We start from the raw sequence: 25,489 nt of genomic DNA, 5'->3' as shown, positions 1-25,489 counted from the left end.
AGTCACTCAGAGGAGCCAGCATCAAAACATGTGCTCACAACTACACCTTCAAGCTCCGGAACTGTCTAATCAAAACAATAACATTGCCCAGCATCCCAAAAATTACTTTTGCTTCTTTTTTGGAGCGTTTCATGTTGATTTTTCATCCATCAACCCCCTGAAGTCTCATCATCCCGGCAAAAACAACATCACACACACACGAACATGACTCACCCCCGAAAAAGCCAGAGCAAAAAGCCCGAAGAAAACATTTTCCTCTGCTTTGCATGTCAGTATCTATTTTTTTTTGTATGTGAGCGTGTCTCTTTTGAAATGTGAGCTTCAAAAGGAAGCAGCAGCGCCTCATCCATTCATGCGTTTCATCTTGCAAGTGTCCACCCCCCGGGGAAGGCGGTCTGGTGATAAATTAAAAGCCAACCCCCCCCTTCTCCTCCTTACAGGACTCCTCAATTTAAACCTCCCACCTCTACACCTCCTTAAAAACAGAGGGAAACTGCCCGTTCGTTAGTATTGGTGACATCAGCCGGAAAAATTCACCACGCATTCCAAAACTCACCACAAAGTTGACTTTTCCCCCAATTTGAGATTGTGTGCGTGAGAGACGTCAAAATAACAACCCCACGTTTTTCCACCACCCCCCCTTTCGGAGAATGGGGGGATGCTGTAACTCAGCAATGGGAACTCACCCACGCCAACTTGCACACTTTAACTAGTATTGGTGAGCCTTTTCTCCAGGATTGCTGAGTGGTGGAGGGCAAACATGCTTGGAGGGAAAAACACAACTTTTTTTTTCTCTTGCAGTTGGTCTACTAGATTCGGTGGGCAAACATTTGGGGAAAGATGCAGCAGCTGAATGAAAACACCCACGCCGCGTGCTTGCACTCATACACGTAGCACAACGTTGTGTGGGTGGATTTGGGTAGCGCGAGTGAGTGCGTGGGTTTTTTTTTACAACTACCACATCAGAAGTATGATGGTACCAGCTGGGATGTTTATGTTTTTCTTGGGTTTATTTCTTTGGTTGGCTGAGGATGTGAATGGTTCGTGAAATTGTTAAACCGATTGATGAAAGTTTTTCTGTTTCATATTTATAATAAAACTATGAGAATATTTTAAATACAAACAAAATCCCAGAGATTACTTTGTTTGGGCTGGCTTATACTAAAATATATATTTAAATTGTTAATTCGGTTGAAACTTTTTTGGTGCCTTTCATATGCCCAAAGTTAGCAATCATTAGTTTGTCCATATAATTTTCCAAACAAATTTGGCAGCTCTCCATGAAAAATGATGTATGAAAATTCAAAAATCTGTATCTTTTGAAGGATTATTTTGATCGATTTAGTGTCTTGGGCTAAGTTGTAGTTGTTAACTGAAAAAAAAAAATGATTCACTGTGAAAAAGAGTTGATGATCTTTAATTTAATTTTTTGTCACTTAAACTTGATTTGCAAAAAAACACTATTTTTATTTTTTTACGGGCAAAAAATCTAGGACCGAGTTATAAATTTTTGAATCAACACTGATTTTTTTTCAAAAAATCAAAATATCGGTCGCAAAAATATTTCAACTTTATTTTTCAATGTAAAATCGAATTATCAATCGAAAAGTACTTCAATGAAATTTAGCAAGGTGCACCGTTTTCAATTAAAAGCCATTTATAGTTAGCTCTTTTTTAAAAAGTCAAAGTAATTCTTATTTTGATTAATGTCCATGTTTGCTCACCCTTGAAAGATAAAAATTTTAAATGCTGAGAAAGTTCTCTATACAGTGGACTCTCTCGTTGTCGATATTGAAGGGACCGTCGAGAGTGGGAGTTATCAAAGCAATCATTTGAAGGGACTGACAGCAATATTGACAGCAATATTGATATCGAGAAGATCGACAGCCAAAAAGTCCACTGTTTTTTTTTTTCAATGTTGTCCTTATCCATACCTAGAACTTTTCACAGACACTAAACCAATAAAAAAAATCCAGTACTAATTCGTTTCAGATTAAAACTTTAAAAAGTTTTTAATTGCTTATATTTAACAAGGAAATACTAGCATATTAATCATGAACACAGAAATTGTATATTGCGTTAATAGTTTTAGCTTCTATAACGTCTTGTTTAACAACAAATCTTAAATTAACTCAAATGTTTATAACAAAATGTCCCTTGTATCTGGTGTGTGTGTGTGTGGTCCAATCCAATACCCGCTAACCGGTAGCGAAATTATGGAAAAGTATAATTTGTATCAGACTGTGTACATGCCGAATGCTGATACAACATATCTCAGTCCCGGGTATTAGGTGGTGATAGCCCTCGCGCTGCTTCCAACGACCCGTTTCAGAATGACAGAGCTCCTTGCGGTCCAATTCCGAGGTCGCTGGGCATTGTTCGGCCCCGCCTAAACATAGAAGCAAGCATCTGAAGGAAACTCGATCTATATTTAGACTTCCAATCCCCTCAGGCAAATCAGGGATCAGCGCGTATTTAATAATATAAGAAGAAGAGATAACATGTTTCAACACTACGGATCAATTCACTGCTAGAGTGTAAACCTTCTGATGGCCGACTGCAGACAACCACCAATCCAAAGGTGTGAGTTCGAATCCCACCTGATTCATTTTAGTTTTTATTCATATTCAAATTCCTGATTCCAAATTTCAAAGGTACCGACCGGGATTTGATCCGTGAACCTTCTGCTTGGGAGACAGAAGCCGTAACCATTAAGCCACGGAGCCGGTTGAATGGGACGTGGTTCTCTGTATGGCTTTTTGCGAGATGAGAGCAGAGGACAACAATTATCTCAACGTTTCCACTTTACCCGGGCTAACGACCGGCAGTTCCAGTTCACGATGATTTCCCTTCATATGTTAAAAACCACTTATGATTTTGGCACATATTCCGTTTGTCAACGTTTCCTGTCATTACTGGCGGGAAAAATCTACGTGGAATCAGCTGTGCAGACCTCATGTGTGACAGGAATGCAGGTTGAGCGACTCCCACGTGCCAAAATGTCCCTTGTATCTGGTCAATTTAAAAAAAAACGTGACTTAATCCAACTTTAGGTGGTTGGTGCCTTCCTTACATTACGGCCTCCAAAAAGTGTATAAATATCACTTAAGTGCTAATAACTTTTGATAGGGTTGGCAGATCTTCGATGTTTCAGGCTCATTTGAAAGGTCATGCAATTATCTAACTAACGACGGGTCGCATAAGGGACCCGGACATAATTTTCATTGAAATATCGGAGATCCGGCTTCCAAAAATTGTATAAATAACACTTAAGTGCTAATAATTTTTGATAGGGTTGTCGGTTCCTGGATGTTTTAGGCTCATTTGAAAGGTATTACGATTATATAACTAACGATTGGACGCATAATGGACCCGGACATCATTTTTATTGAAATATCTGAGACCCGGCCTCAAAAAAGTGTATAAATAACACTTAAGTGCTAATAAATTTTGATGGGATTGTCAGACCTTCTATGTTTTGGGCTCATTAGAAAATTCTTTTTAATACCTTTCTGAAAATGCACAACACGATTGGTTTTCTTGAAAAAAACTATAATCTTCCGGACATACCCAAAAATCGTTTTTTTGTATAACTTTTAAAATACTAAACTAAACTTGCTGATTTTAAATAGAAACCTATGGGACCCCAAGATGGATCAAATGAGACTAATACGGTCAAAATCCGTTCATCCAGTCCGGAGATAATCGAGTGACAATTTTTTGTCCACCCACCTACACACATCTACACAGACATTTGCTTAGAACAAGATTCTGAGTCGATATGTATACGTGAAGGTGGGTCTAAGAGGTCAAATCAATAAGTTCATTTTTTGAGTGATTTTATAGCCTTTCCTCAGTATGGTGAGAAAGGCAAAATGTAATAAAAACTTAATTTCAAATACCAAACATAAATTTATAACGTTCTGTTTGATATAAAATACAAAAGTAAACATAACACAATGTTTCTGAATACCTGGATTGCAATCGATTGTTCAAGTTGTTCAATAATTGATCCCCTTGATTTGTTTTAGGGAAATTAGCATTTTACTAATTCTACAGAAAAAAAATCAGATTAAGCTGTACAGCCATCCCTCATATTCGGAACAGTTTACAGATCGGCCAATGTTCAAAAAATCATAGAAAATCGATAATTGAACTTAATGATTCGCTTTTACCTTCATTTGAAAGCTTTTCTTGCGATCTTTCGAATGCTGTATCGAACAACTGCAAATTTTAACTTTTATATCAAGTTTTTGAAGAAAAACTTTGACCCTTGAAATCCACAAATTCGGAACACTTTTTTCTTACAGATGTAAACAAACTTTGATTCTCTCCAGGAGTACATATTTTCTACAAAATAATGACTTCACACACTGGAAACAATAAAACTAAAGCTTAATAATGTTTTATGAATGGTCTGATAACTTTTTTTGTGAAAATATCTGTTTAATTCAGGTGTTCCACAATTGTGGGAGGCACAATAACATCCCACAATTATGGAACAGGCAATTTGGAGGCAGTGTTTTGCAGCTCTGAACAAAACAGCCTCGAAATGCAGTTTTTTATTCAAAAAGAACTCCTTTTGCTAGTCAAATAGCAAGAGAATGTTCAAATAAAGGTCCTAAAAATAGAAGGGTCGCCAGAAAAGATTCATTTGGCATGCTATTGACAAATTATCACAAAAGTGTTCCGAATTTGTGGGTGTTCCGAATATGTGGGATGACTGTACATCTAGCAAAACTAATGTACATGCCATTATATGAAATTTCTATGCCAACTTGTTTTTTTTTTTTTTTTGATGTTTCTGAAAACAAAAAATTGATATATTCGTTGCATATAGGCCGTTATATATATTTTAATAGTGTATTTCACCATAAATTTAAATAGAATCACTAGTTGTTTTAACTGAAAACAGTTTGAAATGAATTTTTCCATAGTTGATTATCATATTCAGCATGATGAACTTTTTTAACAATATTTTGATTTTTTGTAGAATCCGGATGAACAGTACCGCTAAAAAAATGTTTCGTTAATACTTTGATCAAATGATAACTAATGATTGCAAAACAACTGGATTGGCGTAAAATGCATTTAAAACATTTTTTTTTTCATTCAAATGATGTAAATTATTTTTTTGCCTCCACCTCTCTCCTCTTCTTTTGTACCCTTTTTTTAGAACAGTCCTCACAACTTTGCCAAAGACACCAAATCGATCAGAAAATTTCTTCAAAAGGTACAGATTATTAATATTTACGTACCATTTTTACATGGTCAGTAGGATGCCCAGAAAAAATGACTCCCTGCTTCACAAGCGGAAAACGGTTTATTGGGTTATTTTAAGCATCTGTGCAAATTTTGAACGAAATTGATTGAGATAAACCCATTGATACCCGAGCCTTAATCAGGCGAAAAAATGTTTTTCATGCAAAAATTACTTTTTTTAATCGCTTAAAACTTTAATGGATCGAGTTTTAATGTTTTGGTATGTTCTACAAAGTTGAAGAACATTAAATTTTCAATGAGAATCTCACTTTTGGGAATATTTGGATGCTATGAGACGCGGGTTCGATTCCCGCCTTATCCACTGAGCTTCTATCGGATGGTGGAGTAAAACGTCGGTCCCGGTTTCTCCTGTCTCGTCAGAGGCGCTGGAGCAGAAATCCCACGTTAGAGGAAGGCCATGCCCCGGGGGGGCGTAGTGCCAATAGTTTCGTTTTTCGGATGCAAGTAGCGAACCTTGCAGACCAAACCGTAAGAAAATTGTGTTTTCCATTCATTTTTCCATATTTCCCATACAAACTTCATCTTCGAGTATCAATGTGTAAATGTTGACCGATTTTGCTCATATTTGGCCCAGAGTCCCATTATAGCTCAGATTATGAGAAAAGTCCCATACTGTGGGCACCAGCTGCCAAAATTGTATCGAAACTTGTATGGGTGAACCAATGTCTAATCTAATCTAATGTAATCTAATCTTATACAAGCGCAGCCAGTCCGATGAAAACATGCTGGAAAGTCTTGTGATTAGATTACGCCCCAAGCACTTTTCTTGTCAATTTTAATAATGGCAGTACATCCGAGAACACCCGAAGATGAATTGCAAAAATTAAACCGGCCAGCCCTACTGCGTTGTGTTTACCGCAGAGAGGATTCTGTGAACGGATCACATTTCACAGATTCTACAGGGGAGGAAGGATGCGTGGACATACCGTACCAAACGCTCCGAATCAGTGTGTAAGTGTAAAGTTGGCAAATAATTATATTTAAAGGGGGGGTTCGTGGAAATGGAGAAATGGGGATTGGGAAAATGGATGACGGAGAAAGTGTAGGAAGGATATTTCATTTAATCAATAGAATATAATTTATATTGGTAGGATGTAAAAAAAAAAAACAGCAAAATGTATGGAGAGATCTCACCCAATTCTGGATATCTTAAATAAGCAGCTTCAATCTTCATTTTCCTGCAACCGGAATTGGACACAATCGTTAAAATGTTTTGCATTGCTTTTTTTTGCTCAAATGTAAATAAAATAATTGCTGACGTTAAGTTTCCAGAAACTAAATCAACCTAAACAAATATCCCAAAAACTGAACGCGAATTATGCCATTGCTCTTGCTGACGTATCAAAATTGCCCTGTCTGCTGAATTCATTAATCCCCTCCTCCCACCCATTACTCTAGCCAAATCTATTCATACGAAAAGCTCTTCCCAAGGGAGCCAGCCTGATTGAGTATTCTATTTGCGAACTTTACCCCAAACAAATGCGGGGCTCTCCTCGCAAATGAATATTTATGAAAAACAGCCTAAAAGATCAACCTTTAGCCCCTTTCCCCCACAAAAAAATATTAAACGCACACACAACTGGGTCACAATATTAAATTTTTGGCCCCTCGCACGCGGGATCTCCCGGGGCCAGCTGGTGGCGTAAATAAAGCTCAGCTAGACCAGCCCCACCAATTTCAGGGTGGTCGTAAAACAGAGAAACCTTTTTACCGGGGAGCTGCCCCGGCAACGACGTCCTCGGGGGAGATTCGATCTTCGCTGAAGGTCGTAAAGTAAAAGGATATTTTAACGTAGGGGGTGTTTGAATTTTACCTCCTTTGAACACCGCAAAAACCGCAGCTGAAAATCCAACAAACACCTACAGGTTTGGATCAACGGTGAAAATGAAGACTTTGTGTGGCAAATTCTGTAATTGGCGCACCCCGATAAGCTCGATTTTTCCTCTGGGGAGCGCCTTTTTGGTCCACCAAACATTCCTTCCGGCGAGGACCTTCTATACAGTGTTGCTAAACAAACACCTCGTTAGGATAAGCAACGAACTTTTCTTCTTTTTTTGCGCAGGTGAAAAGCGATAGCTGGGGCTTGATTTTTTGCCTTCTCGTTCACATTTGATTGTTTTTTTCTTTCACTTTTTTGCTGTTTGAAAAAAACGTTGAAAACCCCACCCGGAAACCGAGTTTTTCTCCGGAAGACAAAAGCTTGGCCAAGAACTACGACGGGAAAGGCATAAAACACTTACCTCCGGATCTCAACGTGGCAGCCATTGTTGCGTTTGGACTGAGCTGACTTTAACACAGAAATGAAACTTTTTCTTTACTTTTTTTTTGTTTAAAGTGTAGACAGCTTAAAACTGGTTCTAGTTATGCTGGCAGAAATCTGAAACGAGAAAAGAAGTTGAAAAATTGTTAGAAATTTTATCGTGCGTTGCTAGTGCTGGTGATGTTTTTCGAAAAAAAGTTTTTGTTTTTGAAAGTCTTAATCCGCCGTAACATTTTTTTGTGCGAACACATTTAACAGATTTTGTTGCCCGGCTCCGTGGCTTAATGGTTACGGCTTCTGCCTCACAAGCAGAAGGTTCAGGGATCAAATCCCGGTCCGGTACCTTTGAAATTTGGAATCAGAAATACGAACTTTGAATATGAACAAAAACGAAAATTAATTAGGCGGGATTCGAACTCTCGCCTCTGGATTGATGGTCTGGGACGCTAAGCAGTCGACCATCAGAAGGTTTACACTCTAGCAGTGAAATGATCCGTAGTGTTGAAACATGTTATCTTCTCATATTAAATACGCGCTGATCCCTGATTTGCCTGAGGGGATTGGAAGTCTAAATATAGATCGAGTTTCCTTCAGATGCTTGCTTCTATGTTTAGGCGGGGCCGAACAATGCCCAGCGACCTCGGAATTGGACCGCAAGGAGCTCTGTCATTCTGAAACGGGTCGTTGGAAGCAGCGCGAGGGCTATCACCACCTAATACCCGGGACTGAGATAAGTTGTATCAGCATTCGGCATATACAAAGTCTGATACAAACTATACTTTCCCATAATATCGCTACCGGCTAGCGGGTATTGGATTGGACACACACACACACACACACAACACATTTAACAGATTTTGTTTTTCTGTGTTTAATGCTTGCTTTTTTTGCAATTCTCTTTTTGGTGATTCAGTGAGTAAAACTAACTTCTATTTTTTTAATTTGCGCAAAATCAAACTTTTTTCAGTAAAATCGCTGTTTCTTGCCAATAGTTCATTTTAGATTGAGGTCTACATTGATAATTTTATGAAATTGTCCGGGGAACACGATGGTGATAAATTTAAACAAAAAAAGTATAAGGAATTGGCAATTTCATTCTGCTTGCTTCTCTATGGCTCAAAAGCTGCGTGATATTGTCCTGTAAAACAAAAAACCCAAAAAAAAAGTACAAATGAGGATTATAAGTAATTATCTCTATGTATAGAAAATCTGTGGATACCAGCGATGGAATAATCATCATCAAAAGAAAATTATTGGATGTTCATCAAGAGAAAAAATCCGAAGGGAGCATGGCTCTCCTCTCTTGCGCACGAAAGATTGGTAAAAGGAATCTAAAAAATCATCATCTTGATTATTCGGCGGAATATCTTTTTCACTACTACACTTGCCGATGTAACGTCACACGTCGAAAAATGACCTGTCACATTTTGTGGAAGGGCAATGTGTGTAATTGAAGTGAAACAAATAATTTTAAGTGGTGCTGACAAGGAAATTCACCAATAATCATCAGCAGATTGATTTTTTTGGAGAATTTCGGGAGCGATTTTCTTTTGCGTGATTCGCCTCCTCTCTCTTTCGCGGGTGAAGAAAATTCGCAAGCGAAATTGATTGTTTTGCGATTATTCCATCCCTGGTGGATACCAAATCGCGTGTAGTTTTTTTTATTCAAATATAGCAAAACAAATGATTACAATTTCCTGAATTCGGGGAGAAAACCTAAATTAATCTTAAAGTATTTTCGAAAGAATACAAAATATCCATTTCAATTTGAATCTTTTTGTGTTATGTTCGTCAGAGTGTAGAGTATAAAAATTGAAAAAAAAAAACAAACCTTAGTCTGAACAAAGGAATGTAAAAAATATCAAAAATGCATTCAACACTGGTTCAGTTGTTTTGTAATCATTAGTTTTCAAAAACGAAAGTTTGACGAAAACAAAAATTTTAACAAAAAAAAAACTTTTTGCGATACTCAACATCGAAAATCTTCAAAAAATCTAAAGATTTTTAAATCATCCCAAACAAGTTTAAAAATGATTCTAAACGCAGGGGAATGCGCTTTCAATTGATTTCAGCTGGTTGCCCTTTATTTTCATTTCCATTTAAAAGTTTATTGAAAAAAAAAAACGTTACTTAATCCACCTTTAGGTTGTTGGTGTCTTCCTTACATTAATGTTGTATTTTAAGTTGTATTTACATATTAATTTAAGAGTTTTTTTTTATTTTTTCTAATATTTTTTTTATTATTATTGGTTTTACTTGAACAGAAATTTTCAATTATTTTTTTACCAACTCTCGAAAATAAAGGAGAAAAGCGAGGGCTGCAACTGATTTTAAAAGTGCTGATATGTCAACATTAGGTGCACGATGGAATTGCATGCTGTCCCCCTAGTCTTGATAAACAATGTCTTATGAGTTGTATATTTCAGTAAAAAGTTCGTATAAATCTTTGTCGAGACAAAATGATGTATTCAGCATCATAATTAATACAGACTTTTTCCAGAAGAGACGCAGACACTGCTTAAGCAATGTGCCAACCGGGCGATACGCATGCTGCGCGACTGTCGCGCGTAAGAAAAAAGACCCAGCCTTTGAGGTTATGCAAAAATCAAATTTTTTTGTAGCTACAAAAAACTTTTTCATGACATAACTTTAAAAGTACTTCACTAAACAGAATAAAATTCAATAGGGTCTTAGGGGACCCCAAAACGAACAGAATATGACGGATCCGTCCAAAATCGGTTCAGCAAGTTCTGAGAAAATCGTGTGGAAAAAAATCATGTCTACACACATCCCCACAGACATTTGTTCAGAATTTGATTCTGAGTCGATAGGTATACGTGAAGGTATATCTAGGAGATGCATTTAAGAAGTTTTTCGAGTAATTTTATTGCCTTGCCTCAGTGAGGTGAGGAAGGCAAATTTTAGCGGGGAATTGACAAAAACTTTAAATGAAATTTGTACCAGGCATCATCAAATATTATTGATGAGATAATAAGATTTTTACTTCAAAATTATCGAGTTATTGTCTTTTTTTTAAAAACAAATGTATCTCAAAACATGTACTATAATTTTTTTGTTTATTTTTAAAATTATATGTATGGAATTTGTAAAAAACCGATCCCTAAGTTGTTATGGGGCGTGGGTTCGATTTCCGCCTTATCCTCCTGGCTAGTGCGTCCATCCCGGGAATTCCCGGGACAAAAATCCCGGGATTTTTCCAAAACCGGGAATTCTAGAATTCCTGATTTTTTTTTATATTTTGTCAAGGGAATTCCCGAAATTGAAAATAATTTTGAATTTTGGTTAATAAATTCAAATTTGGTTGTAGAAATAGATCAACAGCCTTAGTAATCGACAAGAATTTTAAAGCACTAAAATTTGTATTCGGCATAATATATTATATCAGCATTTATTTGGCTTATTATGAAAAATTGTTTTTTAGTTGACATATCCGCAAAATGCTCTCTGCCTTAAATATTTTCTCTTCAATTTTATTTATTTAAACAATATTATATTATATTCACGTGTAGCCGCTTAAGCTATTTTTTTATAATGTTCTGATTGTTTTGATTGATTTCGGTTACAACAGAAACAGAAAAAAAAACAATTAGTACACCGATATCCAAATTTATTGCTCTAAAATTTCCTGTACCTATTCAGACTGCAGTTCCGAATATCCCTAGTTGGTGGTAGTGACTTAAAGATAATTTTTGAAATATTTTTTAAATATAAAAAAATGTCTGGTATAATTTTATTTCTTTTTGTTTTAGATAGTTTCAATGAAAATGTTTTAGCTTTTGTAGTCATGTTATATCAATAAATAAATAAAAGAATATATTAAAATTTGTGTTTAAACTATCTAAAGACTGTCCAAGTAACAAATGATATCGCTAGTATTCTTATAAGTTTTTATAGAAGCTTTAAAAAGTGCAACAAAGTATTACTAAAGTTTTGATTAGAACCTACTTGTTTTATGGTCACAAAATTTAATAATAGTTTCAAGATTTTTTCAAGATAATGTTGAGAATTATACATTAGGTTTAAAATTGGTTTTATTCCTTACACTTTAAACTATCTTGAAAGGGGTTGTTTTGTTGCTAAATAACTTTAACGAAGTCTGCCTAAAATCGGTCCCGTCTTCAAAGAGACGGGACCAACAATCCTGTTAGACTTAAACTCTGGAGTTTTTTTTTTTTTAAAAGGTCCAATAAACCAAATTTCCAGTTTTTGCTTTTTGAGTGTTTTTAGCAGGGCTGTGGAGTCGGGTCATATTTCAAACGACTCCGACTCCGACTCCGACTCCGGCTTTCTCAGATTAGCCGACTCCGACTCCGACTCCGGCTCCGGCTTTCAACAAATGGTTGGCTCCGACTCCGACTCCGACTCCGGCCTACCAACTCTAGCCGACTCCGACTCCGACTCCGACTCCAGCTTTCAACAAATGGTTGGCTCCGACTCCGACTCCGACTCCACATATTTTTAAATGTTTAAAAATTTAGTTAACTATTATTAGTTAATTATTTTTAAAACATTGATAAATAGGATTATTTAAATACTCTCTAAGTGTCATGTTTTTTTCAAGAAAAATAAGTTAAGTAAAAGTGAAGTAAAGTAAATAAACGGAAAAAAAGTTTCTAGGTAACAAGTTTTATACGTTATGCAAACAGAAATCAAAAAATATCTTCAGTTTTAGAGGCATTTTGAGAAGAACAGTTTTGTAAGTAAATTTGTATTTATTTGATACTTCGTGAATCTTCACCTAAAACGAAGCTTTATGAATGATCTTGCGCCTCCATCAAAATTTATGAAAAAACATAAAATATAATAAAAAACAAATATCCACAAGTAAAATATTTTCTAGGTCACAAATATTTTATTTTTTCAGGTACATTGATATGCAATGATTATCACCTTCCGTCATATTGGCGTGGGACAAACAGTATGAGAAAATTCGTACCAGTTGATATTATTTTGATTTTGTTTTTTTTTATAATATTTGAAAAATAAATTAAAAACCTATAATTTGTTCTACACATTTTTATTAGTTCATTTTTGTACTGAATTCTTGAGATTTGTTCAACGATAATTTGCAACGATATCAAAATAGTTTACCTAAAATCAACATCAACATCAACAATCAATGATTATTTCAAAATTTGTTGCAACTTGTTTTGATATTTTTTGTTACTTTCAATTATTTTAAATGCAACACATTGATTTTCTGGTACTCAGTTATAAACAAAATGTGCATGTTGAGTTCCAAGTAAGAGATTGTTATTATCGTTGATTATTTGTTACAAAAGTTAAACTGTCAGTGACTTTTTTCGATTTGCAAAAACAGTGATTACTATTTTTAATCTTTTTATGTACCTCGTAATTTTTTCCTAAAAAATGATTTAACTTAAAACTTCCAAGACACATGCTATCGGGGTAAAAGATGACTGTGAGTGTACTTTTTCAGAAATAACTGGATGAAATTTTGTCAAATTTGAATTGAAAAGGCACATAAATATAGGCAAAAGGAAGCATTCAAAAACTGACAACATAACCAATATTTTTTAATATTTTTTAAATTATGATACTACAAACTTGGGTAAGAGGTTATCATTTAGTGATTATAGTGTAATAACACAATTAGAGCTTTTCAATCACAATAAAAAGTTTCAAAAACATAATGTCATCTGATAAATCAATTAAAAATTTAAGATGTTTTGTAAATTAAGCTGTTGTATAGGAAATACTGAACAATAAAAAAAAACATATTTTTTTGTTAAATTTAAGATAACTCCGGCTCCGACTCCGACTCCGGGTAATCAGAAATCTTCGGCTCCGACTCCGACTCCGACTCCAGCTCTTAAAATTTAGCTGACTCCGGCTCCGACTCCGACTCCAGCTGTTCGAGTTTTGACGACTCCGACTCCGACTCCGACTCCGACTCCGACTCCAGGTCCCCAAAAAGACCCGACTCCACCGACTCCGGCTCCGACTCCGACTCCGACTCCACAGCCCTGGTTTTTAGAACCGCCTTGAGTCAGGGGTATTAAAAAACACCCAAAAAGCTATAATTGAAAATTTGGTTTATTGGTCCTTTTAAAAAAAAAAACTCCAGAACTGTCAGTGTATCTGTGCAGAACGTGAAGCTGTCTTTGTTCAGATTGAAGTTTAGTTTATCAGCAATTAACAGTTTTGCGTTAATTCTTTGATTTAAGCTAAAAAAAACGTAACAAATATAATGAAAACATAAATTTTATAATTGCTGCAAAAGATTCCTGGGATCCCGGGAATTCCCGGGATTCAAAAAATATTTTTCCCGTTTCCCGGGAAATTCAGAACCCGGGAAAATTGAACGCCCTACTCCTGGCCTTCTTTCGGATGGGGAAGTCGTCGGTAAATTTGCGTAAAAGAGGCTATGGGTGACTCACCACACATAACCTTCGGACGCTTAGAAATGAGCAGAAACTTGCAACAGAGCCCGCAAAAGACCCGGGGGTCGTCAAAGTGGATTTCTTTGCTTTTTGACAGTCTGACGGAATAATTTTACCTCAATCTTTCTTAACTTGTTTAAAAAACGGAAATTGAGTTAAGAACACCATTTTGTGCAGCTCACAATGCCTCAAATTTTGACCTTCACTGATCCCCAAAATTCGATTTAAATCCTGAGATATTCAACGAAATCCGAAAAAAAAACTCCGTGCATTTTTGACACTTTACATATGAAAGTAGTTTCAATCTTGTCGTGCTATATTGTCACTCCCTGAAAATTGATGCAAGTGCGACAAGTTAAACTACCGTAAACATTTTCAATTATAACTCGGGATTCCGGCAACCAAATTCAGACAAACTTCAGGACAATGGAATGGCCAGCCAAACAAAACGTTTTTGTTATTGTTTGCATTGCGTGCTATCGTTTTTTTATTTTTTTATCAAGGTCAAACATTAAAAAACTTTTTCGCACGAAGGCGTCGATTTCCTGAAAAACAACATTTTTATTTCGTTTTGATAATATAGCTATTTTTGAGCGCCATTTCAAGCATTATTTGAACATCTTCTAGAAATATTCAAAGTTATCTCTACCAAGCCAATTTGTCGTCTTATTCGCAGTTGATGAAATGTGAAACTCATGAAATTTCTTCATGAATCTTTCAGATGTGATAGAAAATCTTCTTTTAAGTGGATTTGATAAATTTTGTGTAAAATATAAAGAAAACATTTACCTTCGGGGTGTGGTCATTAAATCTATAAAGTTTTTCATAATTCAGGTTTAAAGATTTTACAGATTCTTAAAATCTGGTATGAATAAGGTCATTGTTATACGAGCATTCGTTGGTGAAGGTTGTCTGAATCAACATGACTCGTCGCGTCCCGGCGCAAAACGCCGGCAATATTGCCCTACCTGCGGCTCAAGCAGGCAAAAAAGTGGGAATTTCCAAAAGGAAGGTTGAGGCCTCAACTGATGGCCAAAAACCGGGGATTTCCAAAAGGAAGGTGCTTTTGGAAGTGACATCGAACAGCAAAAAGACGAAAAAGAGCGACGGTACTGTACCGATGGATGAGGAGGAGGAGAACTCTTCATCGCACGAGGAGCAGCTTTTAAAGAACAACAAGTTCGCTGGACTGCCTGACGAGGACCAGGTAGCGGAAGCAAAGGAGAATGAAGTGAAACAGCGAAAGGAGAAACTGCCTCCTTTTTATGTGCGGCAATCAGCAGCAACGATCGACTTTCGAGCGGGGCTGGTTGAACTCATCAAGTCTGGGAAAGTCCAAGGCAACATTCGTCTGTGTCAGGACGGATTTAAGGTGCTGGTGCAATCCAGGCAGCATTATCAACTGGTCAAGGATTACTTGACCGAAAACGAGGCGGAGTACTTTACCCATGATGTCGTCATGGATAAGCCGTTCAAAATCGTCGTCAGAGGTCTGTACGACATGCCAGTGGAGGAATTAGCTGCCGAGCTAAAAGTTTTGAAACTGGAGGTGTTGGCCGTGCACAAAATGAGCCGACGCAACAAAGACATCAAGTACCGTGACCAGCTCTATCTGCTGCATTTGGCTAAGGGATCGACGACGCTTCCTGAGCTGAAGGCAATTCGAGCGGTTTTCAACATTATCGTGTCGTGGGAGCGATACCGACCAGTGCATCGTGACGTCACACAATGCTTCAACTGCCTGGGCTTCGGGCACGGAGGTAAGAACTGCCACCTGAAGCGTCGTTGCGCCAAATGTGGTACCGATGCGCACATCACATCCCAGTGCATCCAAGATTCGCTGGTGAAGTGCCTCAACTGCAACGGTGAGCATTCGTCAACCGACCGAAAGTGCCCCAAGAGAGCTGAGTTCGTGAAAATTCGGCAGCAAGCATCGACGAAGAATCAGCCTCAGCGTCGTAGAACTCCTCCAGCCCTGGTGGAGCAAAATTTTCCACCTCTTCAACCGCGACACCAGGTGCCGAACTTGGCACCGTTGCCGTTGGATCCCAGGAAGAGAGCTGAGATGAATCATCCACGGCCGGGTTCCAGCCAGGAGCCGAGACCGCCACCACCGGGCTTCAGCCAGGAGCCAAGACCAACCCAAGAACCAGCAGTTGAGGAAAATGGTAATGATCTTTACACCTCAACCGAACTCCTCAATATTTTCAAACAGATGTCCGCTGCACTGCGTGGATGCAAAACCAAGACCCAGCAGATTGAAGTGCTGACCTCGTTCGTCATCCAGTATGGATCGTAGGTCCCTCAAGCTGCTGAATTGGAACGCTTGCTCCATTAGGAGGAAGCACTTAGAGCTGGTGGATTTTCTTCGCGAGAAGGAGATCGACGTAGCTGCCATCACGGAAACTCATCTGAAGCCCGGTGAAAAAGTTTATCTGCAAAACTACAAGATCGCGACGCAGCTCGATAGGACCACCTCTGGAGGAGGAGGTGTGCTTGTCGCTGTTCATCGTGACCTCAAGCCACGCCGGCTGCCACACTTCAAGCTGGACATCATCGAGGCCGTTGGAGTGGAAATTCCCACTTCGGTTGGCCCAGTACTCTTCATTGCTGCATACTGCCCACGTCAGGTGAATGCCAGAGATGGTTCAGCAGCAAAACTGAAGGGCGATATCCAGAAGCTGACACGGCGGAGCGCAAAGTACATCATCGCTGGTGACCTCAACGCGAAGCATGAAGTTTGGGGCAACAGCAGGAGGAATCGGAACGGAGTGATTCTGCACAACGATCTGCAAAACGGATACTACAACGTTGTGAGTCCAGATCGTCCAACGAGGGTGGCCCGGTCTGGGAATCACTCAATCATCGACTTCTTCATTACCAATATGGCTGAGAACGTGGCTCATCCTGAGGTGTTTGAAGAGTTGAGTTCTGATCACTATCCGGTGGTTGTGGAGGTTGGAGCTTCCGTTACTCCGCAGCGGCAACCAACCCGGAAAGATTACCACAACGTTGACTGGCAGCAGTTTCAGCAAGTGGTAGACAGCAACATCGACTATGATCAACACCCGGAAACTTCTGCTGATATTGATCGTTCGCTGGAGGTGATCCAGCAGGCTATCAACCAAGCAGAGGCTGCCAACGTTCGGGAGGTTCCTGTTAATTTTAAGGTAACTGATATTGACGTAGGTACTAAACACTTGATTAGACTTAGGAATGTTTATAGGAGACAATATCAACGGACTGGGGACTATGACAAAAAGATTTCAGTTAACAATTTGAACAAAATCATACAAGACCGACTTGACAATATTAGAAATCAAGAATTTTCAAAACATGTAAGCCAGCTTGGGAATTATTCAAAACCATTTTGGAAACTTTCAAAAGTTCTTAAAAACAAACCAAAGCCTATTCCTACTCTTATTGTTGAGGATTCTCGTTTGATTACATCCGAGGAAAAGGCAAATGCACTTGGGCTTCATTTTGTTAGTTCACATAATCTTGGCGCTTCCATGACCAGCCGTAAAGAAATATCAGTTGCCAATAGTATTTCAACAATCAATGACTCTACCTTTGAATTTCCTGCAGATTCCCATGTTTCTGGTGAGGAAGTCAAAGTTGCAGTTAAACAAATGAAAAATATGAAAGCTCCAGGCTTTGATAACATTTTTAATCTAGTGTTGAAAAAACAGAGTGATCAGTTCTTTCAACATCTAGCCAATATTTTCAATAAATGTTTGCAACTTGGTTACTTCCCCACCAATTGGAAACTGGGCAAAGTCATACCAATTTTGAAGCCTCAAAAAGATCCAACATCGCCAACAAGTTATCGTCCCATTAGTCTTTTGAGTAGTCTGTCCAAACTCTTTGAGAAGGTCATCTATTCAAGGCTTTTGGATTTTACTAACGATAATAATATAATTTTGAACGAGCAGTTTGGCTTCCGAAAGGGACATAATACTGCTCATCAGCTTACGAGAGTAACTAAAATCATCAAGCAGAATAAGCTTGAGTCTAAATCAACTGCTATGGCTTTGTTGGATGTTGAGAAGGCTTTTGACAATGTTTGGCATGATGGTTTGATACATAAACTGTATTTATACGGTTTTCCAATGTATCTTATCAAAATTATCCAGCACTATCTTTCGGAGAGATCGTTCAGGGTTTTTCTGAATGGGATTGCTTCTGGATTATTCAACATTGATGCTGGGGTTCCCCAAGGAAGTATTCTTGGCCCACTTCTGTACAATATTTTTACATCTGATTTGCCTACTCTTCCTGGTAATGGTGTGTTGTCACTTTTCGCTGATGACACTGCCGTTATTTATAAGGGTAAAATAACCAGATATTTAGTTGGCCGTCTTCAGAAGGGTCTTGCCGTTCTTTCCGAATACTTTGGCGACTGGAAAATTCGCATAAATGCAGCCAAAACTCAAACCATCATTTTTCCACTTTCCAAATCGGCCCGATTTGTCCCAAAGGATGATGTTTTGATTAAAATGAATGATGTTTCGATACCCTGGTCAAAGGAAGTTGTCTATTTAGGTCTCATACTTGACTCGAAACTTTTGTTTCGACAGCATGTAGACAAAATATTGAACAAGTGCAGCATTCTCATCAGGTGTTTGTATCCTTTAATTAACAGAAAATCAAAGCTATCTTTGAAAAATAAGCTAGCAGTTTACAAACAAATAATTTACCCCGTTATTGAGTATGCAGTACCTGTTTGGGAGTGTTGCGCTAGAACTCATAAATTGAAGCTCCAGCGTGTCCAAAACAAGGTACTCAAAATGGTTTTGAATGTTCCTGGCTGGACAAGATCAAGTGAGGTTCATGAATTAGCAGAAGTAAAAATGTTGGATCAGAAGATTCAAGAAAAATGTTTGAAATTCAGGGAAAAATGTGCTTTTTCTGAATACCCCTTGATTCAAGGATTGGTTTAGTTTATGGTAAGATTAAGTTAGTTTTAGGTTAGGTTATGTTTTCTTAACATTTTTTTTTTCTCATTGTACCTAGTGTTACAAAAATGATAAATCATATACATTTTAAGTTATGAAAATGAACAGTGTTTAAATCACGAAAAGCAAACTAAAGCTGAAGAGCCACAGCTGACCACTTATTATGTAAACCAAATGTAATTATTATAAGAAAGATTCAATAAAGTATATTTAATTCAAAAAAAAAAAAAAATGGTATGAATAAGGGTATCCCAATGTTTTTTTTTATCTTCCTCTTACTCCTATTAACTATCTCTTTTCCAGTAAATTTCTTAATCTCAATCATCACTCAAATCGTCTATATCCCACCATTTATTCTTCTCCATCGAACCAGACAAAAACCGACAAAAATAAACCCACAAGAGCACGCAAAAAGGTACTTCCCGTACCATCACCAAATGGACACAAAAAGACGCGCGCTCGCTCGCGCTTAATTTTCCGGTCGAGTTGGGCGGAAAAACATTTATTTGCTGTTACCGCCATTTCTCGAATCGTTTCCTTCTTTTTTTGGCTGGCGCAACCATCATCCATCGGTATCGGAAGGTGAAGTCGTGGGAAAATTCGCCACCGGCCACCGTCAACTTCATTTTTCATTTTTTCCTTTGTGGCGGCGGTGACACGGAGGGAAAATTTCTTTCAAAACATTGTTTTTTTGATCTAAAAAAATAACAGTAATTTTTCTCAGTGCACCCCATAAATTCATAAATTTGTCAGAATTGCACAAGAAAAGCACTGATAATACAATCAGTTGTGGACGGAAAACTGATTGCAACTAGCAAAAGAAGTTGGAAAACTGGGAGAGGAAAAAAGAGAAACTTTTCCCAATGAATAACAAGCACATTTCCTTGAGAATTATCAGCGGTTCTTTGCCCCCACACTTTTTGTTGTGGTAGTGCAGAAAATTAGCGCGCTGCAATATTGTGCTGGCAAAAGCAAACAAAAAGGATGCTAATTGGATTTTCCTTGGTTTGAGTTTAAATGATTATAGTTTTTTTTTTATTTTAATTGAAAGCAGTTAATTTAATAACGTTATGTTTTTAGCACTGAAAATCTAGACTTTATATATCTTTATAAAATTGCAACGACCACCACTGCCACGGTTGGGTGCCGATGATGATGATGAGAAAAGACCGTTTGCCAAATCCTTCCTGGATTACAGGGAAAGGACAATTAATTTTCTCCGGAAGCACCAAACTTTAGATGGCGCTGCCATAGAGGAAAGATGGTAATTGCGGTTGATCCTTGCACTTTTTCCGGGAAGTTTACGGCAGAGACTTAAGCTTTCCTACCTCATTAGAGCTTTTGGGTTTTAATCAGTACTTGGTGAAGTGTTTACAAAAGAGCAGCGAATAATTGCTGGGAAAATTATCCCGTCTTTTTCTTTCCTCACAAAGTTGACATAGCTCAGAAATGGAAAATCCAATCTAACTGATACAAGGAGAGTTACGATACAGCTTTTGGATAAAAATGTTGGAAAGAGAAAAAAAAACTATTTGCTCTCTTCCTGACTACAAAGCTATGTTGTGAAACGGTGAAGACGATGGGCAAAGTTCTCTCGATGAAGTCCTTAACTGGTTGTCGTCTTTCTTTGAGCAGCACATATTGCATTCCAGCATGACAGTTGGAAAATGATAGTTTTGTGGTACTGTAAAGTCGAGTTAAATTATAAAGTTTTCATAAATTTTCAAATTTTAATAAATTACAGTTTTCGTTTGGGCTCGCTCTTTTAAAAAGTTTTTTTATGAAGTGTTACTGTCCAATTGATTGTTAATTGCTATCTTGTTTTATTTAAGGAATTTTGAATTGATGTTTTCATTACCATCATAACTCACTCAAAATATTTTTACATAATGTTTATTTATGAAATGCATGGAAAAACTATTGATTTGATAAATTAAAAGGAATCCAAAAAATAATAATAATTGAATAAATAAGCCAGAATATCAACATTTGTATAAAAAAACACTACTTTTCAAAAAAATATGAATTGACGAAATAAAAATAAATTGCAAAAAAACTTGTTTACGATATTTATTATCGGAGATTCAACAAAATTCACAAGATTTTTGAACTAACCCAAACATGCTGAAAATGATTCTAAATTTTAATAAAATTTGTACTAGCTTTAAACCAAAACAAAAAAATGAAAAAAATTCCTCAACATAATAACCATGAAAGGTTCAACAAAATAAATGCATATCTGATGATTTTTATTATTTAAAACAAACTGATTTTATGTTTTTCGTAGAATTTTTAGTTTTATTTCTTAACATTTTTTTCAGAATACCAGAAACTTTTATTGAATTTCATAAAAAATATGTATGAAAAATTCTGATTGAATCAATAGAAACAAAATATTTCAGCAAATATTTGCAAACATTCAATATTACGCTCTTTTGAAATGTTAGTCCTTATTTTAAAATTTTGAAAAAAAAAATTTCCAAAAGATCGGAAAATTCACGAATGTTTCATATTTTAACATTACATATTTATGAAAATGCATGAAAAATCTATTGATTTGAAAAATATAATGGAATCCAACCAAAAAATTATAATAATTAAATAAATAAGCCATATATAGACATTTCTAAAAAAAGCACTACTTTTAAAAAAAATATGAATTGACGAAATAAAAATATATTGCGAAAAAACTTTTTTGCGGTATTTTTTTATCGGAAATTTCACAAAATTCTTAAGATTTTTGAGTTAACATAAACATGCTGCAAATGATTCTTAATGCAGAAAAATGCATTTAAAATTGATTTCAGTTGGTTGCACTTTAATTCCCGCACAAATTTGACCCTTTGGGAAAAAATGCCCCCTGATTTTACGCTTTTAATAAAATTTGTACCAGCCTTAAACCAAAACAAAAAAAAAAGAAAATATTTTTTAAACATAATAACTAAGGCTACCAACTGTACGGATTGTTTCCTTACCGTACGGGTTTTCAACCCTTTTCGTGGATTTTTAACCGGCCGCAATTTTCGTACGGAATTTTTCGCAAAATACGGATCTGTACGGAATTTTAATAACTGTAAAAAAATGAATTGTTTTTTTTTAATTTGGCCAAAGCTTTTGCATTGTTATTTCACTGTTAGATCGATTTTAAAGAGATAACTTGGATAGTTTCCAGAAATTCCATATTTCAGAGTGGATTATCAATTATTGTTCTTTGGAAATTCTGTACAAATCATAGATCTAGAGTTATTTTCCCTAAAAGAACACCCAGTTAGCAAAATCTAAACGTAGAAATATGTATCCTCCCTGCAAAAGCTTATGAATTGATCTCAATTGAAAGGTTCTCCAAATCTCTGAATTGCAAATGTCACATCCTGGAGCAGAACAGTTAAATTCTAATAAAAACACAATTGAATTGAAATTCTGTACAAAACGTATTTATTCAATAAAAGATTCAAAGGCTTTATAAAGGCGAAAACACAGAGACTGATATTATTCGTAAAAAGCAACTTGACATTCCGTGATCTTTTAAAGGTTTAACAAACAAAAACTTAAGATTTTATTCAGCAAATCACGGTTTATTTTGTGAATATGTTTGAACGTGAAAGTCATAAGCACTTTGATAAGTGGAATTTGTAAGCTGCTAAAACGATACAGTTTTTATTAATTAATTTATATTAATACCCAAAATTTTAAATTTATCAAAATTATTCTTTGACAGTTTTCTTATATCATCGTGTAATATCGGCAAAATGTACGGATTTTTGCTCAGCAAGAGTTGATAGCCTTAATAATAACCATGAAAGGTTAAAAAAAAAACAAATTGATATCTGATGATATTTATTACTTAAAACAAACTGATTTTATCATCTGCGTAGAATTTTTAGTTAATTTTCACAATTTTTTTTTCAGAATACAAGAAACTTTTATTGAATTTTATGAAAAAATATGTTTGAATAATCCTGATTGAATAAATAGAAACAAAATATTTCAGCAAATATTTACAAACATTCAATATTACGCTCTTTTGAAATGTTAGTCCTTATTTTAAAATTTTGAAAATATTTCATTCCAAAAGATCGGAAAATTCACGAATGTTTCATATTTTAACATTGCAATTTGGACCATTAGTTGCTGAGATATCGACACTAGAAAATGGTTGGTAGTTTGGGTGAGACTTAGAAAACATCAATTTACCAGTTTTCAAATCTTTGCATGGCAATATCTCAGCAATGTATCAACAAAGTTCAAAAAAGTAAAATATTGTGAATTTTTTTTTTTGTTTTTCAAAAATATTTTTTTAAAGGTGAGCAAACATGTGCAAATATTTAAAAAATGATTAGCTTTTACTTGCACGATATTGAATTTTCCCAAAAGTTTTTTTTTGCAAAATTGATTTTACATAGACAAATAAATTTGAATTTTTTTTGCGACCAACATTTCAATTTTTTGAAAAAAAAACAGTATTGATTAAAAAATTCATAACTCGTTTAAAGATTTTTTGCACAACCTGGAAATTTCTGAAAAGTTGGCATTTGATTTCCGCTAAACATATCAGAAAATTGTGTGTTTGTTTTTTTAAAATCAAGTTTTAATTGTCATAAACATTAAAATTTGTTTTACCGTGTTTAATTTTTTTCAGTGCTTTTCTTATGCATACCTTAAAGTTTTAAATTTTTTATTGGACAGCTGCCCAATTTGTATGGAAAATTATATGGACAAACTAAAGTTGCAAAATGGCTTCTTTGGCATACCGAAGGCACCAAAAAAGTTTCAGCCTTATTAAAAAAATACAAAAAAAAATAATAAAAAAAAACAATTTCGCAGAGAATTGCTCATGACATTTCATTAGAAAGCTTGTTTTCGCGATTAGGCGTCAAAGTGATTGATTATCTCAGAATCGAAAACAGTGTCAACGAGTATTACTTTTAAAGCACTCAAATGAGTGCTACAATGAACACTTCAGAATTGTAATTTTCTGTGTTGATAAGTAGGCCATAACATAATTTAAACAAAAATTACAGAAAAGATTTTTTTAAACGTAAATACAAAACAAAATTCAAAACCACTCCTTTGCACAGTTCCACCTCCAAAGAAAACCTTGTCCCGTCTTCACCATTACATCAACATCCCAACCAGCACACCTCAACCCTCCTTGCTACGCTTCGCATTCAACTCGCCAGAGGGCAGCACCAGCCAGCTTCAAACGGTCCGTTTCCGGAAGCTTCAAAAGGTAACCCGGCGAGGAACAATTGCAGCTGAAACAACAGAAACCCGAGACCCATCAAACGAAACCTTTTCAGCGCTGGGAAAAATACGTTTTGACTTTCCTGACGAATAGGAAAAATCCACTTTGCAGTTTGTTTGAGTAGTGCTGAGCAGTGAGTAATGAATAGAAAGCCAATTTGAGCCAATTGTTTTAACTTGTTTCATCATTAAGTTAATCGAGCGGCTCCATAGCTCAGCTGGTTAGAGCGTCGTGCTAATAACGCGAAGGTCGTGAGTTCGATCCTCTCTGGAGCCACTTATTTTTTAACGGAAGACAAACTTTCACTCCCGAGATTTGTTATTCAAATTTGGGTTCCAAACTAAAACTTGAGGGAAGCGCAGGGCAGAGAGGCTTTTGGCGCCATAAAATTGCCCAACTTTTCTGGCGCCAAACATGGGAAACCTGGCCTGAAAGCGTTTCCCCCCCTTTTTTCTGTTTGCTGGCAGCTCAAGAGGAACTCCAGAGGAGATTCATTTAGTGCCACTCTACCGGCAACATGCTGCTATAAATTCTAGGCTTTCATGGTTGGAGCAAGGGATTCTTTGTGAAATTGTGAGTATTTTTTTAAATAGTTAATAAACGGTATACTTTTTAATTCCAATTTGATTTTTGAAAAATGAAGTAAACTTAACATAAAAATTTTCAAAAAAAAAATAAATTAAATTCCGATTTTCCAGAGAACCACTTTTTCATTCTCTTAGATTTACACACCCTTCTTTCCTAGCCAGCAGTGACACCCTAATAAGACTAGTCCAGCAAGCTTTCCAACAGATGTCAGCACAGTTGATGAATCAGTACCAAGGCTTTGGCTCCCGTAATAAAGTAGGTCATTGACTTTATTGGTGCTCCTTGTTTCTTTGAGGATTATTTAGTTATGTTATGTGAATTGTGAAATCCAAATTATTGAAATCAATAAATTGAGGAAAAAAAATCATCCATTGACCCCGACGTGATTTGAACACGCAACCTTCTGATCTGGAGTCAGACGCGCTACCGTTGCGCCACGGAGTCACCCATGAGTATCTCGCCACTCACTTTGTTCCAAGTAATAAATTATTTCGCTGTACATTTACGAGATCGAAAGCAGTCAAAGCAAAGTACACGCTATTTCGTTCCGTTTCCATTGGAACGACTAAAATAAAACAAAATCGACCAGCTTGGTTGGATGCCATCGAAAGGGGAAACTTTTTCAATTACTATCCCCCTTTTTTATATTCACTTGCACTGATCCAGTTTGTGAATTTGGCGCTGCACTTCTGGTGCTTGCCGTGAACTTTTCGACTTTTGACGGTGATGG

At 36.4% G+C, this 25,489-nt stretch overlaps 1 protein-coding gene and 2 non-coding genes across 9 annotated transcripts in view; 1 reads left to right on the top strand and 2 right to left on the bottom strand.

Moving 5' to 3' along the window:
* LOC120419474 (uncharacterized) overlaps positions 1-25,489 on the bottom strand; it is a 402,142-nt gene that overhangs the window by 222,357 nt on the left and 154,296 nt on the right. For all 7 annotated transcript variants that reach the window (XM_052708548.1, XM_052708549.1, XM_052708550.1 and 4 more), the window contains exon 3: positions 7,524-7,660. In XM_052708548.1, the coding sequence (XP_052564508.1) occupies positions 7,524-7,548 (25 nt within the window). In that variant the 5' untranslated portion in view covers positions 7,549-7,660. The remainder of the gene's footprint in view (positions 1-7,523; positions 7,661-25,489) is intronic.
* On the top strand, positions 24,374-24,447 carry Trnai-aau (transfer RNA isoleucine (anticodon AAU)). The gene has a single exon. It is a non-coding gene; the product is annotated as a tRNA-Ile (tRNA).
* Positions 25,132-25,203, bottom strand: Trnaw-cca (transfer RNA tryptophan (anticodon CCA)). Its single transcript has one exon. It is a non-coding gene; the product is annotated as a tRNA-Trp (tRNA).

The sequence above is a fragment of the Culex pipiens genome, chromosome 2 (assembly GCF_016801865.2).
Source record: "Culex pipiens pallens isolate TS chromosome 2, TS_CPP_V2, whole genome shotgun sequence".
Taxonomy (NCBI): domain Eukaryota; kingdom Metazoa; phylum Arthropoda; class Insecta; order Diptera; family Culicidae; genus Culex; species Culex pipiens.
Note: the sequence above shows the minus strand (reverse complement) of the source record. Positions and strands in the feature narration are given on the sequence as shown.